At 44.4% G+C, this 19,443-nt stretch overlaps 1 protein-coding gene across 1 annotated transcript in view; it reads right to left on the reverse strand.

Annotated features, from left to right (window-relative positions):
- LOC133958774 (collagen alpha-1(XXIII) chain) overlaps positions 1 to 19,443 on the reverse strand; it is a 122,156-nt gene that overhangs the window by 18,948 nt on the left and 83,765 nt on the right. Inside the window, 5 exon segments of the mRNA XM_062393745.1 lie at positions 119 to 145; positions 2,536 to 2,562; positions 2,650 to 2,676; positions 8,195 to 8,221; positions 12,642 to 12,706. Of these exon segments, the coding sequence (XP_062249729.1) occupies positions 119 to 145; positions 2,536 to 2,562; positions 2,650 to 2,676; positions 8,195 to 8,221; positions 12,642 to 12,706 (173 nt within the window).

Raw genomic sequence — 19,443 nt, forward strand, 5'->3', positions numbered from 1 at the left:
GAACACCTGCGAGGTTGTGCGTGTGTATTGTGAGCGCTTGTATTTGTGTCTGTCTGGATCCTTCTGTGAGAGCACATCCATACACACACACACACACCATTGCCTTCCATGAACATACCTTATCTCCCTTGGGGCCGGCTGGTCCCTGTGGGGGGGGGGGGGGGAAATCAAACGCAGTTGGTCAAGATACATCAGTTATCACATGAGAAACATACACCACGGGGCAATACATCTTCAGCTTGCCTCGAGCGGGGGGGGCGTTCAAACGGCGAGGAAAGGCAGTGTTACCACTCAATGCAGCCGTGCCATGGACTGCTCAATCAGAAGTCACTTTGGTCCGAGCAAGATTTACAATAAGAGCACATGGCTGGAGCGGAAAACTACTTTTAAGATTTCACTTTTAGATGTAAAAACTATTTTTCCTGCGAGATACAACTGAAAGGGCCAAATGTTCCTTTGTTTGTCCTCCAGTTTCTCTCTGAGGAGAAGTCTGCAGAAGTTTCAGACGTGGAATGCCGGGAACACTAACTAAAACCATGTGGTCTCAAAACAGGCCTGTGCACTGGCTTATATGTGAGACACTGCCACAGTCACCCTTTGTACTGATGGCGTCTTCTGGACACCGGGCCTGCAGATGAGCTGACTCCTGCTAGTCTGGCTGAGCTGTGCCCTCGTCCCTCTCTGTGTGAGCCCGTCTCAGCCTGTCCACTGCTGACGAGTGGAAAAATAAACGCCAAATGTGGCGGCACCACAAACCACAGTTTGACTACGGGCCTCTGTGACTGAGAGACAGAGAGAGGGAAGACGATGTGAAAACCTGCCACTATGTCCTCAGCCACAGATCCTTTAAAAGAGACAAGTGGTCAGATCTCACGTCTCGCAGCCCATAGGCTCCTTTATATTAAACTTCTTCACGTCTCTATTCTCTAAACGGTTTGTTTCTTCACCGCAGTTCACACACACCCTGATTTGAATCAGTTCCTGTCTCTACATATGACCCTGAATCTGCCTTGAAGCCTCTGATTCGTTCCCCCTCTCCTCTCGTCTCTGCTCGTCTCTGTGTAGCAGACGGTTCTCTGCAGCGGAGATCTAACAGTACCAGGAGAACAATGCTGAAGAGCAGTGGAGAGTAAGGGCAGTTTGATAATGTTACTGATCACATGATATATTGGTGGAATGCAGACATTTGTTAAAAGCCAGAACAACTCATATAATACATAAAGTTAAATCGATTGTATATAAATCTGCGTCTGACATAAGAGGATTTTTCAAACCATAAAACTGCTCAAAGTAGATGTAGAACGAAACTAAATGTTCTGGTATTTTATTTCACCTCCAGGGTTGTGTGTGTTTTTTTCAGCTCCATGGAAGAGAAGAATAAGGGCGAGGAAAATAAATATTACATTTTGGGACCAAATCCAAACAAAGGGGCGGATCCAGGAATTTTTGATTGGTATTTTTTTAAACATGAATTAATATCATAATTATATAATTAACTTCAGAACATGTTGCAGTAAGTATAATGTAATAAAAACAACAAAATTATAGATTGTTTACCCTGAAAGTTCATTTTTGACCATGGAAACAGTGTAAACAAATGAAAGCTGAATAATGTCCATGACTTTTTCAGCTATTTTAATCCCCTAAAGAAGGTCAAGATGCAAGATTTAATCAAAAACATGTATAACCTAGTGCTTCTCTTATTTTATTAGTTTATTCATAACTTGTGTTTAAACTTAAGTTTCTCTTCAGTCTCGCTTCGCACTGTTTCATTCTCGTCTTCTCACTCTCTCGCCATCTACCAATCAGTCTGACTGTTTTTCCACTTTTCCTCTTGTTATCGTCTCCCTCGCCACGAGCACTCGACTGTCGTCCTCAGGTCTGTGACACGCCTGCTGTTGTTTTACTGCGGCCCCTTGGTGATGGGGAGAATCCTCTTAAAGGAGAAACCCAGCTTGAGTTCTCCTTTAGCAGGAAACAGCAGCCTAATGGTGTTTGGAGAGGAGCTATTCAAACAGCTCTCATTATGCTGCGAGAGGTTTACATTTCAGCAGATGACGAGTCGCCCGCCCATCGGGCCGGAGGAGGGGGTGAGGGTTACTATAACGTCTTTTTAAAGAGCCTCTGCTGAGGGTTGTAAACTCTTTTCTCACTGGTGTGTAACCCATTCACTCTACTGTCTGCTCTCCACGCTACACCTGGGTGTGTCTGGGTGGAGTTTCGGGAGGAGACTTGATGGATGGGAGTCCGAGGTGAGGAGCGGAGGGGATTCCAGCCCTCGACTCAGCTGAACCATGACTCCCCCGTGGCCTTGAGCCCTGGAATGAGTTAAGAGGTGGAACAGGAAACAAGATGGCTTCCACGGACGCTTCACTCACTTGAGATGCTCCCGTCGGAGCAGTAAAAAACATTGACAAGATATAACAAACTTTCACCTGTCTTAAAGGCCAAATACGCCCCCCCCCCCCCCCCCCCCCCCTCTCCAGCGTTGCTAGAAAACCAAAAACAAGACGTGTGTGAGGTTTGACATGGTACCTGGCTTCCTTTAGGACCCGGTAAACCCTGAGGGGAGGAAAAATACAGAATTAAAAATGAATTCAAGTAAAGCATGTTTTTCAGACGCGTGCAAGGAGATAAGGGAATACTCACTGGTTTGCCATCCATGCCAAGTGGACCCTGTCGAAAGGCAGAGAAATCAACATTATAAAAAAGACAAACGCATAAAGTTTTAATGAGAAATATCAACACAGAATTATTAAAGAGAGAGCTTTTGTTTGAGGAGACTAACTCTCATCCAACTCGCAGCAAGAAAGTCACCGTGTCTCAGACGTGAATAAATGCAATTATTAAGACACTGGAACTTGACTGCTTTTAATAATTTCCTTCTTAAATGTCACAAAGCAGCTGTTATTTATTAGTAATTCACGATGTCTCGAGTCTGGATTCTGTTTCTCTCGGGACACAATGTTAAACGATCTTAGTTTAACTCGATTTTTGAAAAACAAATCTGGGAAGAGGAGGCAGTAAAAAAGTCTGTTAAGAGAGAAGAAGCAGCTGAGCCGATTAGAGTTGAAGATGAAAAGTAGAAAAAGGGAAGAAAGTCCGTCCTGCCTCATTAAACTGTTATAATACTCAAATGTTTCCAGGTGGGTGTCTTTGTAATTATTTGGAGATTTAGTGTGTGGCGTCTATCTGTCCTTCTTGATGAGCTGTGGGTGGATTCCCTCCAGCTGTATTAATCTGACACACGATCTTTGTGGCGGTGACATTATCCAACCAGCAGTTAATTATCTCCCTTATCCGACCTCGCCCGACTGCTGACAACAGCAGTTTAACTTGTCCGCTGTGTTTACCTCAATGAAAACAGCCGCGTGGTCATTGAACTTCCTGAGCAGAGCGACGCTCAGTTCAAAGGCCCGGACCTTTAGATGTTGACTTCAACGTTAAGGAGCCGTTCAAAAATAAAACCTTCCAAAAACACTTCATTGTGATGTATGTGGAAGAGGCCGATGTTGACTTCCTCCTTCACTGCCGTGCTCCACGTTAAGCTAACAGTTTTCACAGGGTCCCCCGAGCTGTGGGCCCCTCACAGTCCTGGTGGCTCCGCGGACTGGAAACCATCACTCGCAGGCAGTCCTCTCTGGTCTTGCTTTGCTTACACAACGTGGGCTCTTCTCTTCATCTACCAGCTTTACCAGGCCCATGGGTTATATCTGTCCCGAAGTCCTGTTGTGAAAACCTACCACGGTGTCATCGCTGTCCTCCTTGATGGATGGACGGTAGGCGCGTGAGGATGAAAGGAAGAAGAGGAAGAGGGGAGGGAGTGATATGTGGCGCTGCTTTCATTGAGTGCTCATGTGATCTTTACTGCGGCTCTTCAGTCCCATAACGGGCCGGCATGGCTATAAACTCCCATCACAAACTTAAGTGGCCAGTCTCTATAAACGAGTTCTGTGAAAAGAAATACAGAGAAAAGCCTCGGAGGCTCCTGATGTCTTCTTGATTCAGGGCCCCTTGTGAAACCCGCAGTAGGTGGCAGAGACTGGAGTGGAACAAATGACTGGGACCAATCGGAACGGTAATAATTTCACCCCGACTGTCTGAGGTTGAGAGGAGGGTAAAGAGTAACGGCGTAATGCTCTGTCATTCCTTCACTGGATGCTGGACATAAACAAGACAGACCCCTTCATCGCCCTATTTAACCACAGCACCCCGTGTCGATCCTGTCATGCAAGGGTTTGAATCAGCCTGCGGACGTCCCTGTGAGTTCTCTCTGCCATGTCTCTGGATGTATGCACTGGTAAACTCTGCATGTGTGTGTGTGTATGTGTGTGTATGTGTGAAATCTCTGCATCTGGCAGCGTTTATCAGAGCTCGGCTCCTTCAAGACTCGTCGGGATGAGTAGGCGAGGTGTGCATGGTGAGGTCATCGGCTGCTGCAGAGTCTGAAGTGGAGTAAAAAAGACTGATCTACGGCTGCTAACAAGCCACAGAGCTGCCTGTGATCTGAAGGTACCACTGCTGTGTGTGTGTGTGTGTGTGTGTGTGTTGCTTTCCGAAGATGTGTATGTGTGTGTCTGTCAGTGAGAGCAGGTTTATTCTCACCAATAAAACCATAAATCACGTGTTTGGCAGCTGGCAGTTTGCATGAAGCAGTATATGGTAAATAACTTCTATGACCTTGCTTACCTACTGCTATCCAATAGGGAATAAAATAGGCTGTATACCTGGAGCAATACATCAACAACATGGCCGCCCACAAAGCTGAGATCCGAGGAGAACTTTTGTTGGAAACCCAGGGCAAAATGGGTCAGTAGGGTTTAGATGAATAAAGTTTTATATAAATATAATATGGATTTTATGTGTGGGCTTTTATAGTCTGTGCTTTTCTGTCTGTATAGCCACATTTCTAAACTGAACCTTTTCTGTTCCTCAAACTGACAGTACTGGATCGAGCACTTTTGAGGGAGATTCATGTTAAGAAAAATTGAGTAAATAGCCCTGAGATAACCATGAAAACCACCAAGTGATTGTGAGGGGAAACAAAATACTGTATTTTTATTGTGTGTGGGTTTTTTTATGTGTATTTACTCTTCACCGCCATCTTGTCCCTCAGCAGATAAAAACAACAAAAAGACTGGAATCAGCAGTCCCATGGCTATTAGGCACATTTCTGGAAAATAGCTTGGCCTGCAGGAGGGCATGCGTATCTGTCTGTGTTTATGTATCTGCCTGCTGACACTTGCACATGTGTGTGTGTTTTTTTGTGTGTGTTGGTCTCAATGAAAAAAGGGAGAGGGTCTTAATTGTACTCCCTATGGTGCTAACAGGTAATTAACCTGTTGGGAGTATTTGTTGAGGATGCAAAGTGTCTGCACATCCGCACAGACGTCTCAGCTAGACGCACACATGGCAATGTGTCTCACACATTAGGCTGAATTGTTTGTAATTACGTGATGTCAAAATACAGGAATCTTTCCGCTTTCTATTTTCTTGCATTCTCTAAAATCATTGTTTCCTCTCTTGCACTGATCCATAAACGCTCATGTGAAATATGTCTCAGTTTCCTCCTCCTCTCTTTTATTCTTAATTTGTGATACATAAGACTTTCTGTTCGAAAAAAATGGCTGCATCCAGAACTAAGGAGCAGAATAAAGCATACCAGACTTTGAGACAGAAAATTACTGACATGTTGTTGGATGACTGTCTGGCTTTAATCTGCACTCAGCAGCCTGGAAGGCTGAACAATGGAGGGCTTGGCCTGTTTCTGCTGAGCGAGGTCCGCTGTCTGTCACAGACTGGCACTCTCGTGTAAACAGGCCAGTGGCTGGGCAAGCCGGTGATCACACAAACGGATGAGGACCAACTGGTGTGTGTGGGAGTGTGTTTACCCCTCGGCACGGCTCTGTCAGTGTGTCTGACTCTGATTGTTTGACAGCGGGAAGGCTCTTTACTGAAACTGAAACCCCTCGCCTGTGATTTATGAGAGGAAGAAGTGGCAGGGGTTACACAAGGAGAGAAAACACACACACAGACACACACACACCCACCATTCATTAACGCTTTTTAGCATATTACTGATGTTGTTTCTGTGGTTGCTGCATCTATTACTCTGATGAACTTAATGTCTGCAATACATGTGTGCCAACACACACACAAACACACACACACACACACACACACACAATTCTAACCCTAAAGCAAATCTTAACAGAATGTTAGGTTTTGTGCTCAGAAAGGATGTTTTATCTCATTGGGACCAGGCTTTGGTCCCCATGAGGTCCACTGGTCCTGAATAGATCAGTGTTTGAGGTTACCTGGCACACACACACAGCTTATATGAAAATTGCTATTTCTTGAGCTGTGTGTTAATGAGTGACAGAATCCAGTTACAGAATTAAAACCTGAGCCTGTTGAGGGTTAAAGGTCCGAGGTCTATTTAAATCACAGACACATAATAAGGGTGAGAGGGGGGAGAGGGCAGGAAATCTTTCTTGTTTGTTTAAAGAAAGAAATGTTGTTGGCACGAGTCAGTGGCACAACACGGCCTTTACCGCAGGGCTCTCCGGAAACTGACTCGACTCGTTTGTGTTGATGTGCCCTGTTCTCCATGCGAGAGACCTTGATGGTGCAAAAAACCTACCACACACAATCCACAGTCCTGGCCTTTGTTACGGAGACGCACATGCACCATGGACGGTTGGAAGGAGTTCACACACATCTGCACATGTGGAGCACTGCTGAGAACGACCCCTGCTTTTCGGCTTCAATGCTGCAGACCTGATCACCTTGTTTGCTGCTAAATGAACCGATGTGCCGTCTGTGCGAAATGACACTGTGATTAATCTGCTGTTGTTTCTCTGTAACTTCATACATGCAGCTCTCCGAGTCGACGTACCCATACGTACGCATTATAACAGGACGCTACCAGCCCCACACGGAACACTTACACAAAGCAGAGCTGCTCCAGTTTCAATATTGTCTCTGCTCTGCACTTCTCAAGCTCTAAAGACTGATTTAATTGGAACTGGACGAGGAAGGATTATCTAGATTGGGTTGTGCGAAGACGTGGAGTTATATAACCTCACCAAACAGATGTTTCTAGCAGTTTAACGCAACAGCACTAAAAAGGGGCCAAGAATTAATGCAGTGACAAAAAAACTAACAAACACAAATATAGAGACACTTGTGTGTGTGTGTGTGCTCGCTCCACCTGTGTGTAATTAGCAGCAGGCATTTCCCGTCAGGAGGGCTGTGCAGTGCCAGGCAGACTGGGAATCTGACTGGGAATGAGAGCCCCGTGGGGATTCCACTTCCCCCCCGAAAAAGTCACAACGAGACAACGCACGTATGGACACAACACCGGTCGACTACATCAGGCTGCCGTGGCAACCAGACAGCGGGATGGCGGCGGGGCTAGACGGAGCCTCTCGCACAACCTGCACACGCTGATGCTGCATGGGGTGTGTGTGTGTGTGCGCCACTATTCGTTTGTGACACGTCGGGCTGTTTGAACTCTTGAAGTGGACGAGGTTGTCTCAGGTGATGAGAAAGCAAAAAAATGAGCAGCAGAGCCATGAGTCAGAAATGTAACTGGCCACTAGAGGCCGCTGTATCTCTTTTTTAACAGGGCTGCCACTGGAAGTCAGGGATCTGCTTTTGCACTCGGTAGTTCAACGGGCATAGTTACCTCAAACTGTGATTTGTGTGTCGTGGATGTATGTTTCACATGTTCATGGTTTAAACCCTTCTGGTTTACGCTCGCTGATTATATCTCGACAGGGTTGCACCTGAATGTTTATTGCTTTTCATGTTTTCTAGTTTTTAAGTGCACCATGTGTTTCATTTCACCGTTTTCTGTCTCGCGTCAGTGCGTTGTCATATTTCAAACTACCGACGGGAAATATAAACCTTTAGTCTCATATTACCACTCTGGAGGCTCTATATGTCAGTAATGGGGCAGGATGCATCACCGACCAAGAACAAGAGATGAAGAGGCAAGATAACAGGCAGCGATTAGAGTAAAGGTAATTTCTTTCAGAAGAGTAGAGAGAAAGCAAACGCAGACAAAGGCCTGATGAAGCTGTGAGAGAAGTCGGAATAAACAAGAGGAAAAAAATATAAATAAAGTGAGAATAGGACCATGATTGGGTGAACTGAAGAGTGACAGGATAAATAACAAATCAAAATTTACCGGGTATCCATCCCGTCCAGCCTTGCCCTGGTGAGGTTAGAGATTACAGCAGGAAGCATTGGCACAAGGTTAGAACAGAAACCAACAGATGCACACAAACGCTGCATTTACAACAAGTCGCCAGGTCATCATGTGACCTCACACACACTTTATTCTAATAGGAAATTATAAGGATGTTACAGTATCATGGTTTTCCCTTAAAAAAAAGCTTTAATTCTAAAGTAAAAAATTATTTGGAGCCATTATAAATAAAAAAAATGAGCATTATCTGAATGTTGTGCCTTCAAACTTCATTTTACATTGTTCTTTGGTTGTTTCTGTCAGCTTCTATCCACAACCCATCTATACTTTATGAGCTGCAGGACTTTTGGGTTGTGTTCAGGAAAAATAAATGATACATTATTGCATGCATATTTACTGTAAAACAGCTGCATTGACACTTTCCTGCACTAAAATAATTCCCTGGATCTTAAAAACGTCAGCCGGACAGGGTTAGGGTTCCTTTTCGGGTTGTTTCCGCAAAAGCGTTCCGGTGTGTTTCATTTCCGACCCAGTGTATCTGATCTGAGCCATGTGTGGCCAAATATTTTTGAGCATCAACCATACGATCAGATATCACTCTTCCCAGGCAGGTGACAACAATTCACATTTGCATAAATTGATGTAAACTAACAAACCTGAAGGCCACAACTGCTTCCACAAAATGTGTGTATTTGAAGGCGTGTCAGCAGAAGTTATAGTCCCACAGAGGAGAATAACTTGCTGCTAATACCTTACCTCCCTAAACATCACCGTGAAACACACACAAACACACACACTTCCCCGAGGTGGTCCATTTATTGCCGTGCTGTGTGGATGCACATGTTTGAGTGAGTCTGTGACATTTGGTGTTTCTGTGTTTTACTGCTGTGGGAAACGAGATCACTTTGGCTTGAACTGTAGTTTGTCGATCTGTCCGGCGCACCGCAGGGGATGATATACAGTGTGTGTGCGTGTGTGTGTGTTTGTTTGTGTGTGTGCACATGAGCGTGTGTGCATGCTTCATGTCAAAGGTAAAGTGACAGTAACTGTTTTGTGTCCACTAATGGCAGGTTAATGGTGATACTACCTGGATGAGATGAATTTGTACTTACTGGAGCTCCTGCAACAGAGAAAAAGAGAAACATTAGAGAATAAATTCTATGCATCTCTACTGACACATGATACAAAGCATTCCCCAGTTCTGGTAACCTCTGGTTTGTACAGCAATCAATTCCTCGGAACAGTGGTATGCAATAAAAAAAAAAGCCCTGCACATGCAATGCGGTTTGTTAGATGATGACCGTAATTAACCACCTAAATATGGTACAGAACAAGCTCATTAGAGCCGCTGCCATTGGAGTTTGTGGCGAACATGTTATGATAAACAGACTTCTGGATCACGGGGTCATGTTCTGCATGAGGATGTAAAGTCACGTCAAGACTTTGTCTCCTATGAGAAGGTACGGGTGTATTAGATGGAGGGCAGGCAGGGAGGGAGAAGGACGGGTGTGCTGGCAAACGGTGTGCCCCCCTTTTCTCCGAGGCAGTCTTTCAAATCTGATTGAAATCTTCTGATGTTGAGCCTCAGCAGCAGAAAGTACATTCTGCTTCTCATTCTTTCCCTAACCAAAAACAACAGCAATGATCAAAGGCTCCACTCGTTCTCAGTGGTCGTGGTTTCAATGGAATATTCTTATTAAAAACAAAAAAACATCCTCTTAAATATGCAGCGCTGAGGGCGCTGATAAACCACCCAAACCTCTACAAAGTGAAGATTTTATCTTGCAATAAAATATCTTATATGAGTAATTGGGTTATATCCCTTCCGATCATGATGCTGATGTGACAATTACATATATGGCACGGTGCAGAATGACGCCACCACCGCCGCCGTCACAGCTCTGGTACAGCTAAGCTCATCAGCATGGTCACAGCATCTACATAAACGAGCCGAGATTGGAAACAGACTCCCTTCAGGGGGAATGTGGGATATCTGCGAAGGTTTGTTATGATTCAAACACACAGAAAATCTTCCGAGCCTAAAAGTTCACCGTATAATCCGAGGGAGAGGGCATTGTCGGGACAAGAGGGAGGAAAAAAAACATGACGGTGCTCTGTGAGGAAGAGGTGAGAGCAGAGGTGCTGGGGGGGGGGTTATGAGGCATGAAGACCTAGTCAATCAAGGTTAGCTGCGTCTAGACACTGAGACAAGAACTTCCTGGGCGAGACTGCAGGCAAACAAACGCAAGCCGGCAGTAAGAGCAGCTACGAGCGCTGAACTTGCGACAGGTGTGTGTGTGTGGAGACAGAGGGAGAGATAGAATTAACAGAAAGAGGAGAGGAAAGCAAGTTAAAGAGCAAACAGAATCAAATAGCGAGACAAGGCGACATTCAGAGCAGATTTTAAGATGCTTAAATTCTTTGTCTGCCCTCTTTCCTGTTGGTCTTGTTCTGTTACTCATCTACACTCTTGTTTTATTTTTTTGCTGAGAGACAGAGAGAACGGGGAAAATCTCTTCTGGTCTAGTAAAAAGTTGTCCCAGAGCCGTCAACTGCCGAGAGGATGGCGCAGCTGTCATCTACCCCCCCCCCCCCCCCCCCCACCCAGTGCCATAACCAAGGCTGCAAACACAAAACTGACCACAGAGTAAGAGAACCTAAACAGCACCAGATCGCTACAGAGCCTCCTGAGTGTCTGATCTCCACTGAAACCTAAACAAGCAGCTTCCCATTTTATGAGAATTCCCCCTGCTAAACACCACCAGCAGGAAAAACACTGCTGTGGTAGTAGTTATGCAATGATCACCTGATGGAGAACCTGAATCCTTGTTGTGCAAGAGGTAGAGGATGTGGCCCTTTACAGGAATAGTGTGGCCAGACTCGATCCTTTTCTTATCGTCAGCGCATACTAAATAAAAAACTTAATTATCCAGCAGCGTCGTCCAAAAGCTTTTACAAACACCAGCGAGCCGCAACGTTGCGAGGAGGCGATCCCACAAACGCTGTCACTCTGCTGTAAATAGTCCCTGACGAACCCAACGCTGACCCCAGGTTGAGCAACGTCTGCTAAAAGCTACAGTTCCCACTCGGTTTAATTACTGAGCCTTTCTGACAATAGAACTATATATTTGTGACCTGTGTTTAGAGATTCCCATGTTCCACGGGAACCAATGGGCCTGGGAGGGAGCGCTGCAAACAATCTGGGAAGTCAGAAAGTTTCAAGAGGCTAAAGGACTGTTTGCTTTTCTGTCGACAATAAAGCTGCTTCGGACAAACAATTAACTCGAGACATTTTCCAGGAATTTCCCCTTCCAGCCTCTTATAGTGAAATGTCTCCTTTGTTAATACAGCAGGAAAATGTCCGTGTGAAGGGTTATAAGGAAATTTTGGACAAACAACATGAGACAAACAAAAAGAACACACATATCTCAAGAGGAAAAAGAGGAGCGGTGCACGAAGAAGACACGGACGAGGATACCAACAAGATTCAAGAGATTTAGACGATAACGGACAACACTGGTGTCCAGAGCCGATATTCCAGATGAAATGTCTGATATGGATTAGGACAAGTATTAAAATAAAAATTTGTATTCAGAAAATAAATGGGATGTTTACATGTGGGCAGTTTGGGAAGTTAAAGAATGGTTCTGTGATCCCCTTACACAACCTGATCTTCAGCTCAGTCTGAGCTGAACATCAGAACCAACCTAGGCTCTAGAACCAGACTCATTCTTTTAGGCCCGAATCAGGATTTAATCAATTTAATTCCAGCAGTGTGAGCCCAGCTTTACTCAACAGTTTCACAGGAGCAGACTGCATCTAATTAAAGCTCCACAACAATGAATCACAGCCAGACTGGAAAGTTCATCTTCTGACACATATCCTGCACGTGGAGCCCCCGCGATGAAAACGAGCTCAACGTGACTCACAGTTGAAGAACACTCACTCTATCCGTCATGACAAGCTTTTGTGTTACAAGAATTATGTCCCTGACTTGTGTTGGTTCCTTGATGAGTGTGTTGCGGTCTGGACGGAAAGACACAGCAACGCTACAACGGGGCGATTAGTGATGTTGGCGAGGGAGAATATCATTAGGCCTCGAAACTATCGCAGCTGCTACTGCTCAGGGAGAACGACCGACATCTGGGCAAAGTTAGTGCAACCACATGGCCGGAGTGAGCGCTGTGTTGCCGCAAATGAGGAGGGACAGGGAGAAGGGCCAACTGCAGCCCGTCATCTGCCAGCCCCACTCTCTCACGGGTCACTGCTTTTACCAGCCCTCGATCGAACCCAGTCAACAGAGTGAGGGAGAGCGTGAGGGAGAGAGAGAGAGAGAGAGAGAGAGAGAGAAAGAGAGAGAGAGAGAGAAGAAGAGAGAGTGTGTCTTCCAGGAAAAAGAGAGAAAGGAGAAATAAACAAACAAAGCAGGTGGCGGTCGTCACTTACCAGCTTCCCCTCGTCTTCCCATTCTTCCACGCTTTCCTGGAGGCCCTGAGAAAACACACAGACAAAGCAATAAATAGCAGGAATCAGCACTGCAGGGGCGAGCGGAGAACCACCGGAAAAGGCCGGTGGTCGTGTGTGTTGCCTGACAGCACGTCTGTGTGAGCTGGCACAGGACTGACTTAGCTGTCCATGAGTGACGTGAGCACGGATTCAGAAGCAGGAGACAAAAATAAGAATATAAGATCCTGTCACAGCCTAAATGTGATGTATGATTTGATTTCAGACAGAACACGCTGGGTCTTGAGTCATGTTTAAGATGGATTCCCACTCTGGCTGAATATCGGGTTCATCAGAACCCGTCATCACTGCCTCGCCTCCATTCAGCCTGCACAGTTGAAGCTGTTGCCGCCACCATTCCGGTGAAAAGCTGTTGATGGAGACGTCTCGTAGACTAGTGAAAAACAACAGGAGCGCTGTGCATGAACCTGGGGATGATGCAGCCTGCAGTGAGAGGGCCGACCCATAGAAAGCCATTGGTTTACATTAGTGTCTCCCTCATTATTTTATAGATGTACTGTTCAACGAGATGAGATTTTTGCTCAGTCTCAGAAAAATTGTAGTTCTGTCTCAATAATATTAGATATTAACATGAGCTGATAACAAATGTAAGTCAGTAATTTTAGCTTGGCTGTGGGAAAAAATGAAGATACTGTCTCTGTCTGTAGTTTTTAAGATAATGCACGATTTTGAGGGTTATTCGATTGGCTGCTTCACCTTATCTCCAAGAAATTCTTGTTCTCCGATATTCCTAAATATCTGTTGTACATGATATAGGTCTGAAACTTTGTTCATCCATTATGGTTTTGAAAAGTCTTGAATTTAACTTGACAACTGCACAAACTCTGTGAAGGATTTTGGTTTTATCTGCAAATAGAAAGAAGCTGCTGACATTTTATTTAGCTCTCAGGCTGCTTTAATTTGCAACAGCCGAACTTGAGAAAACCTGCTTTTGTCCATTCAAAGACCAATTGTTTCAACATCTAATGAGTGGATGGAGTTTAACAATATATCTCAATGTAAAGTCCCATCTTTGGAAACTCACCCTGACAGCTACAGCAGCAGTAACTAAACCTTCAGCTCCTCCATTGCCTCCAACACCTTACTCTTTCTTTCCATGTGCCCATCCTCCCACCCGCCGTCCTGCTCCTGTAGCCAAATGGGAACCATACCGGGCACTGCTCTGATTCTAAGTGGTTGTGGCTGCAGACATGTTTTCCCTATTGTCATTATTGGAGTTATTGTAGGGGCCTAATCACTTCCTGACTGTGCCAGCCTTTTCAAAGAGCGCTCAAATCGAGCTGCTCCACCTCCTGCTCACAGCTACCTCTCCCACTTTCATCCGGCTCGGCCCTTCTTTGTGCAACAGCAATAACCCATTAATGCCTCTGGAATTGAAGGATAAAAGAAAAAGTATAAAAAGACGATAATTGTTGCCATTGCTTTCGTTGAAGCTCGGCTGTATTTTTGCTCGGTGTAACTGAACCAGAGTCTATTATTGCTCTTATAATAGATTCAATTTACCATTTTTTTTTAGCTTCAATCGACTTTCTTGGCAAACAAAATAAACCATTTATCATGGAACAATGGAGGCCGTGCACAGCTGTGCACCGACTGACTCCTATTTCAATTTTATGTTTCTACAGTTTTAATCATTAAACACCTCTACACCTTCAAACCTCAGACACATATGCCATCAACATACACACACACACACACACACTCTCTCCACAGAATTTATATTAATAGTCTCCATATTCTATAGTGTTCTCTGCCCTCACAGCCATAAACAGCAGCACGGAGCTGTTCTGCTGGGGCAAAGGCCTCTGCTGCAAAGAGCGAGAGAGGGCCAGAGATTTCAGGCTGGACAGGGAGGTAGATGGGGAGAATGAAATGTCTGAATGGCGGGATAAGGAGAAAATGGGCCAGGGCAGAAACATGTATTGAGAGAGACAGAAAGAGGATGTACTGCCATTAAAATGACAGGAGGGTCCAGGAGGAACAATGGCAGAGGCTCACCGGGAGCCAGTAGGGATGAAGGGAAGGATGCATTGCTTCACAAACCCATAAAAACTGGACGTTTTGAAGTGCCTCCTCTAGTGCCTCAGTCACCAACTGCAGTAAGAGCAGGCGGCGCACAGACTGAAACGTGGGCGTGTGATTGGTCCTGAGCGGCAGGGTCGCGGGAGGATGGAGGTGGGAGATGACAACCTGATGTAGGACAGGATTGACTGGAGGAATTGATGGGGAAAACAGCTGCACAGGAGAGAGGAGTGCATGCAAGGGTTGAAGTGGTTCAGATTTCTATTTCAGGAAAGGGCAGTGAACACAAACCTGCTGAGATGCCGACTGACAAACAGACGCACAAACACATGAAGTGACTGGAGGTGTCAGTCGTGACTTCCTGTGTCGCTCTGACATGCCAGGGTCAGAAAATGTCACACTGCATCTCCAAAATAGAAAAGTGTGTTTGTTAGGGTCTGGATTGTTTTACTTCATATACCACAGACTGTAAATAAAAGATATACGACATGACTGCTCCCCAACAATGAGGCCAAAGTGTCTTGATCGCCCCCTGGGGGCTGGCTGCAATATTGGTTAAATAAATACTATCTCCTCCATGTTAGTGGATGGGAAATGGACCAAAATAAAATATACGTTTCAAAAATTGGCTTTTGTCCTTCTAGGTAGCTGTTACACTGATGTACATGTGCTAATTTTTTTGATAAGTTTGGTTTTAATTAGTTATTCGATGCTATCAAAACAAACTGACTCCTGATTCGCACCAGGTGAGATGGTGGCTTTCGTTACCTCGATATTTAGGCTTAATTTTTTTTATTAAGTGGGAGAAGGAGGAGACACATCTTAAATCTTTTGTTGAGGGAGATTTTCCGAGAAGAATTTCAGGAGCAGGAACACACCTCAACCACTCATCATCTGTAAATACCGTCCTTACCCTCTCCTCGTCTTTCATTCTGGTTTTCTGCACATTTGGGTCTATCATTCCCCCGTGCTCCGGCACACTCCCAAGAATCCTTCAACCTCTCGTACATCATTTATATTTCTATTGTCGTCAAAAAACTGTTAAACGCATCTTGGTGCTAGGGAATAACATTCTATGGTGTGTACCAACAAAGTTATGGACTGTATTATAATTTGTCTCTCCCCTTCTTTCTTTCAAGATATATCAAATGTTATCGATGTCAAACGGTTACACAACTTAAAAGATAAACCACGACATACCGACAAATCATTGTTCAGTTTGTACAATGTAAAGCAGATGGGAGGATGCCAAAGAAGCAGACCCAAGGGACTAAGGAAAGTCCATGTCCTTCACTGTGATAGGTGTTGAAAATCCCTCCAAAGAAAGACAGATGGAGCTCCAGAAAACGTCAGACAGGAAAGAAGACTACATCCTGAGCGTAGATCTCTGTGTGAGACACACAGACAATGCTGTACACATGCAACCTCACTCAGCATCAGCTATCGTGACGCACAGACACACACACACACACACACACACACGCTGAACTGCCTTTGAACTGTGGCTAACTCTGCTTACATGATCCCATGATGCACACTGTCTGTACATGTGAGGCTAGAACACATGCGGTCCGAATTTTGACGAAAAGCCAGCTACCAGGCCAATTCTCCCAAGAGGACTGTGTGTATGTTTATGTGTGTGTGTTTATGTGTGTGTGTAGAGAGAGATTGTCAAAACCTGACACTGAGAGAAACAAACACATGGATAGCAGCCCAGATCCAGCAGCCTTTGTTAGAGTCTTGACATGGCACCCATAATGCTTAACACACACACACACACACACACACACACACACACACACACACACATGAACAGAAAGACAAACACATACGCTTCTGCTGACAGGAGCAAATCAACCTGAGATGAGTTGGGAGTAGTTTCTCCATTAATGCTTTTTAAGGTTTCTTCCAACCCGCCGTGACATCACCCAATGCTGTTCTGAAACCTCAAATTTGGCATTTTGTCCAGCACCATCTTGGTTTTGTAAACTGGACGTAACTATTTAGAGGAGCGAGGGGTTGAGCCCCTGCGACCTGCACCCATTGGACAGTAGTAGCTGTCAATCACAGGCCATCCATGCCTTAAATGACGCTCTATTGTTTATTATCATGAACTCAAAGTGAATATATTTACTGATGTTATAAATCAAGTGGGAAGTATAAGGTAATTTTCTAATAGACTTCTATGGAAACTGACTTATCTTTGCAACCAGTGGAGTTGCCCTCTGCTGGTCATTCGAGAGAATACATGTTTCAGGCACTTCCGCATTGGCTTCATTTACATGGGGCCAGAGTTAACATCCATCTTGAATACGCCTGTTGAAGGTTTCTTCTCAATACGTCCTCAACAGTGCAACACGCACACACACACACACCAGACACACACACGCACACAAACACACACACACACACACACACACACACACAGTCTGCTTCTCATAGCCGTGGCTTGGGTTGATTTAGCTACTGTGACATTTCTTGCAAACAAAGTGCTTCTATGGAACAAAGCACCTCCCCATACCCCACACCACCACCACCACCACCACCACTTTTTAAAAGGTCCCATTTTGTTTAACCCAACAACTGGGAGCAATAAAGAGCCAAATGAAAATATACCCAAACGTGATACTCTATATGTACAACCACAGGTCTCGCATACACCCATCCATCCATCTAACCCCCCCACTCTCCTCAACGGTTGGATACTCCTCATGCAAAAGGGGAAAATTCAATTTAACCTTAGAGGAAGAGAAAAGTGGGTCAGGGGGCGTAGAGAGGAAGAGTGCGAAGGTCAACTTCTTGATTCCATGTTAGCTGGAGGCAAAGTGTCTCTACGGTGCCTCCTCTCATTTCTTTGTTTTTTCCTTATTTTAAAATGTAGATTTCCCTTTAGTCTCTATGATGTCTGTATATCACAGTTGAAGTGACAGAGATTTTCAAAATTGATTCTCTTGAGACAAACTGTGTGTGGTTTTGTATCTGTGGAGATGTTGACAAACCTAATTCAAGAAATTTGGACTCAAACGATTTATCGTAAACATACAGTTAATCATTTGTTTCAGATTAAAGAGCGAGCTGTTGCACTATATCTGAAAGACGTTATCTGTATATCTAAGCCAACTGCTATCATTGAAACTGTTTACTGAACGGGAGGATTCCCGCGACAGCTGTGAATCTTCTCTGTCTGAAACTTCCCTCCATCCTCAGCCGTCTCCTGGTCTGTCATCGTTTCCCAGTGTTTGTTCAACTTTCGTTTCAATGAGATGCAGGACACATGCTGTGGATGTAAACACCAACAGAAAGAGTAAAAAGTAAACGGATGTGATTCACATGCTGGTGATTCATTCTCCAGCTGCCGTGCATCTCTCCTGCCCCGGGTCAGACGGGGTTTAATGGCTCAGACGGGCTTTGTGTCTATTCAGGTTTTGTGCAGCACGTGCACACACATCATTGATTGTTACTTTTTGTCACTTTGTGCTCCACACGCAAACATAATATGTTGAATACACCAATTATGAAAATGTTCTTCATCTTGCATCTACAACTTAGCCGTGCACATTCCTCCATCAAGGCCCAACAGTCCACTTTATTTCAATCAAGCCACCCACTCACATTTATCAGTTCCCTAAATTTGTCAGATCAAGATCAATGAATTATTCCCAAGAAAATCCGTCAAGATGTTAAAAAAAAGAACCTCTTCACAAAATAGTTTCAGTGTGATGCTCCCTACAAACGAAAAAACAAACACAGATACATAATGTCCTTGGTGAAAGTATTTATGAGGTCTGATAATTGTTGAAGAATGCAAGCTCTTCCCTGAACCCGATTGTTTACTTCCACCACAAGTTTCATGATGATCTGCCAGTAGTTTTGCGAAAGTCGTAAACAAACAACCCCACCACACAAAATGTAACCTCCTTGGTGGAGGCAATGATCTGCTTCCACATAAACACATTATCACCTTAGAGAGTTGTGCACATTCAATTCTTTCAGTATTGGATAATAATGTTTTTCTCAACTTCCCCTCATCGGCATATTATGGGGTATAGCTGAGCAGAGAGAAAGTGGAAAGGGCACTAGGAGAACCCTCTGGCCATTTTATCCCCATATAGTAAACAAGTTGAGACCACTCAGATGCAGGATTCTTTTCCCATAGAGGTCTTGCAATTATTTCTTATTCTTATTTTTGGTAATCCTGTTTATAGACAAACAGCAATAAAACATAACCAGTGATGAGATGCTGAAAAAAAGTTTTGGTACCTCGGTCAAGGAGATTTTTGTCCAATGCTTTATTCCCAATATAATTTGTCTCATGATTTGAATGGCATTTTGTTGAGGGGTGCAGCATGATGTAAGGAAAACCAATTGATTTCATTTCTACTTTCTTTCAGATTCCAAGATAGGGAGGTTTTAAACATTTTCTTGATTTCACAGAGAATAATTAATCAATCTTGAGGAAAAAAAATCAGACGTCCACTTTGTATCATTTGGTGCAGATCCAAATTAGAAATCGGTAATAGTCAATTGAAATGTGGTTTCATAAGAGGACAGGGCCTTGTGCGCTACACTCTACCGGTGCAATATTTCCTTCTTCTATTTTTACTATGTGTCTACACCCATGACTCACAAATAATATCCAGATTGTGTTACAGCCCGTCTGCCTGCGGCCTGTACTTTAGCTC

The sequence above is a fragment of the Platichthys flesus genome, chromosome 8, assembly GCF_949316205.1.
Source record: "Platichthys flesus chromosome 8, fPlaFle2.1, whole genome shotgun sequence".
NCBI classification, from domain to species: Eukaryota; Metazoa; Chordata; class Actinopteri; order Pleuronectiformes; family Pleuronectidae; genus Platichthys; species Platichthys flesus.